This window comes from Talpa europaea, assembly GCF_964194135.1.
Source record: "Talpa europaea genome assembly, chromosome: 7".
NCBI lineage: Eukaryota > Metazoa > Chordata > Mammalia > Eulipotyphla > Talpidae > Talpa > Talpa europaea.
This window is the reverse complement of record NC_140074.1, coordinates 71,860,366-71,863,061: the sequence shown is the minus strand read 5'-3', so window position 1 is coordinate 71,863,061 and position 2,696 is coordinate 71,860,366. Positions and strand designations below refer to the sequence as shown.

The 2,696-nt window shown below is 61.5% G+C and overlaps 1 protein-coding gene across 1 annotated transcript; it reads left to right on the top strand.

Annotated features, from left to right (window-relative positions):
• Nucleotides 1-244: 244 nt before the first annotated feature.
• Nucleotides 245-1,377, top strand: GAS1 (growth arrest specific 1; the record flags this gene model as incomplete). The annotated part of the gene is made up of 1 exon (XM_084239054.1): nt 245-1,377. Exon 1 carries the CDS (start codon nt 343-345, stop codon nt 1,375-1,377), a length of 1,035 nt encoding a protein of 344 aa, XP_084095180.1. The 5' UTR covers nt 245-342.
• Between the last annotated feature and the right edge of the window lie 1,319 nt (nt 1,378-2,696).

Sequence of the window (2,696 nt, the reverse complement as noted above, 5' to 3'; positions counted from 1 at the left end):
CCTGCCGGCGGGAGCAGATGCCCCCGCCGCGCCGCGCGCTTCTGCCGCCCGGCCGCGGCCCAGCGGCCCCCAGCCCCCCGGGGCGGCCGTGAGCCTCCCGCCGCCTCCGCGCCGCGACCGGCGGGCTCTCCGCGGCTGTGCGCCCCCGGGAAGCCCCGCCGCCCCGGCCAGAGCCGGCTTTCTGCAGGCAGCGGGCACCGGCCGGCGGCGCGCATGGATTTATGAAAACACTCATGCAAGACGCTGGCAGCGCCGGGGAAACGTCTCCACGGGCTCGGATTCCGCCGCTCCGCGCGCCGCGTCTCCTCTACCCTGCTCGCCCGGCTGCCGCCGCTGCCCGCGATGCTGGCCGGGCTGCTGGGCGGCGGCGGCGGGGCCCGCGCGGGGACGGCGCCGGGCCCCTGGCTGTGCCTGATGGCGCTGCTGCAGCTGCTGGGCTCCGCGCCGCGGGGCTCGGGGCTGGCGCACGGCCGCCGCCTCATCTGCTGGCAGGCGCTGCTGCAGTGCCAGGGCGAGCCGGAGTGCAGCTACGCCTACAGCCAGTACGCCGAGGCGTGCGCGCCCGTGCTGGCCCCGCGCGGCGGCGGCGACTCCCCGGGGCCCGGCGCGGCCGCCGCGTTCCCGGCCTCGGCCGCCGCCTTCTCGACGCGCTGGCGCTGCCCGAGCCACTGCATCGCGGCGCTCATCCAGCTCAACCACACGCGCCGCGGGCCCGCGCTGGAGGACTGTGACTGCGCGCAGGACGAGAGCTGCAAGTCCACCAAGCGCGCCATCGAGCCCTGCCTGCCGCGGACGAGCGGCGCGGGCGCGGGCGGCGCGGGCGCGGGCGGGGTCATGGGCTGCACCGAGGCCCGGCGCCGCTGCGACCGCGACAGCCGCTGCAACCTGGCGCTCAGCCGCTACCTGACCTACTGCGGCAAGCTCTTCAACGGGCTGCGCTGCACCGACGAGTGTCGCGCGGTCATCGAGGACATGCTGGCCGTGCCCAAGGCGGCGCTGCTCAACGACTGCGTGTGCGACGGCCTCGAGCGGCCCATCTGCGAGTCGGTCAAGGAGAACATGGCCCGCCTGTGCTTCGGCGCGGAGCTGGGCCACGGCCCGGGCAGCAGCGGCTCCGACGGGGGCCTGGACGACTACTACGACGAGGAGTACGACGAGGAGCAGCGCGCGGGGGGCGCGGGCGGCGAGCAGCCCCTGGAGGACGACGAGGGCGCCCCGCACCCGCCGCGCCCGGGCGGCGGCGCTGCCACGGCGGGGGGCCGCGGGGACCCGCCTCACGGGCCCGGGCGCAGAAGCAGCGGCGGCTGCCGCTCGACGCCCCGAGACTCCTGGGCTCCGCTCGCCTCCATCTTGCTGCTGCTCCCGCAGCTCTTCTAGCCCTCGAGCCCCCCGCCATTGTTGGCGGGAGGGCTCTGAGCCGGGCACCTGTGGCTCGGGGGCCGGGGGCGGCTGGGGACATGCTGCCCGAGGGAGCACTGCCTGGCCGGTCTCCTCACCTTGACTCCAGGCACTCACCCTTTTCCTCTCCCCGGCACGACGTCTTGAACAGGCTCCCGGCCCCCATTCCAGGCTCCGGAATATCCCCACTCGGCTGGCCGCCGCCCCCCCCCACCCCCCCGCCCCAAGTTTAGCTGGAATTCGGGACTCCGGGGATGACGCGGGATGGGGGCCCAGAAACGTAGTGTGGACTCTGAAGAGAGCGCGCAGACCAGTGGGGCCGGGACTGTTAACAGGAACTGGGCATGGGACTGGGGTGTGAAGGATCATTTCACTTTTGCAAAAAAAGACTGTTTATTAGCATTTTTCCTTGGGGGGATGAATGGGGCGGGGCGCGGGGGGGGGGGTCAGGTAGCGACTTTTATTGTGGCCAGTGAGGACATTGCAATCCTAAGTACACGGAAAAGTCACACTTGACGATGCATTACTTAGTGTTGGTATCTGCGCCCAGAATTCTGTTTGGGGTGTGAGTGGGAAGAGGTAAATAGTCATGAGTTAGTTTTGGATAACTTTGAGCCCTTGACCTTAATTTCATTGCCACCACTCTGATCTCTTAGCACATTTCTTAATTGCACATTTTTTTGAGGATTAAGGGTCAAAAATGCTAATTTAAAGAGTTGCTGGGTGTTGAAGAATGCAACTTTATATTTAAAAGTGCTCTGCACTGCCACTACAAAAGCCTCTTCATGTTTGTTTTGTTGTCATTTTTGTTCTTTACACCAAGAAATTGTATACAAATATGCAGAGAAAGTATATTACCTCTGCTTTTATCAGGGTGCTACACCCTGGTACTTCATATATAGAGTGTATTAAAACTGGGGTTTGTTACCAGTTGCTGTACTTTGTATATAGAATTTTTATAAATTGTATGCTTCAGATATAATTTATTTTTAAAAAGAAATTTAAAAATTATATCCGCATCCATGTTACACTCCGTTTATCACCAGGGATCCAAACCCACAGTCCATTGTGAAGTGTGCTCTACCTAGAATAGTCTTAAAATGTACAGTGTATTTTATAGATTTGAAGTTAACATTCTTATTGTCAAGAGAATTTATGGACATTGTAGAAATGTATAATGCATTTCCAAACTGCCTTAAACATTGTATTTTTATAGACCTTTTTAAAAAAAAAAATCCTGTTTTAAGTAACTATGCTTTCTGTGTTTTTATTTTTTTTGGTCTTATTAAAATATGTGC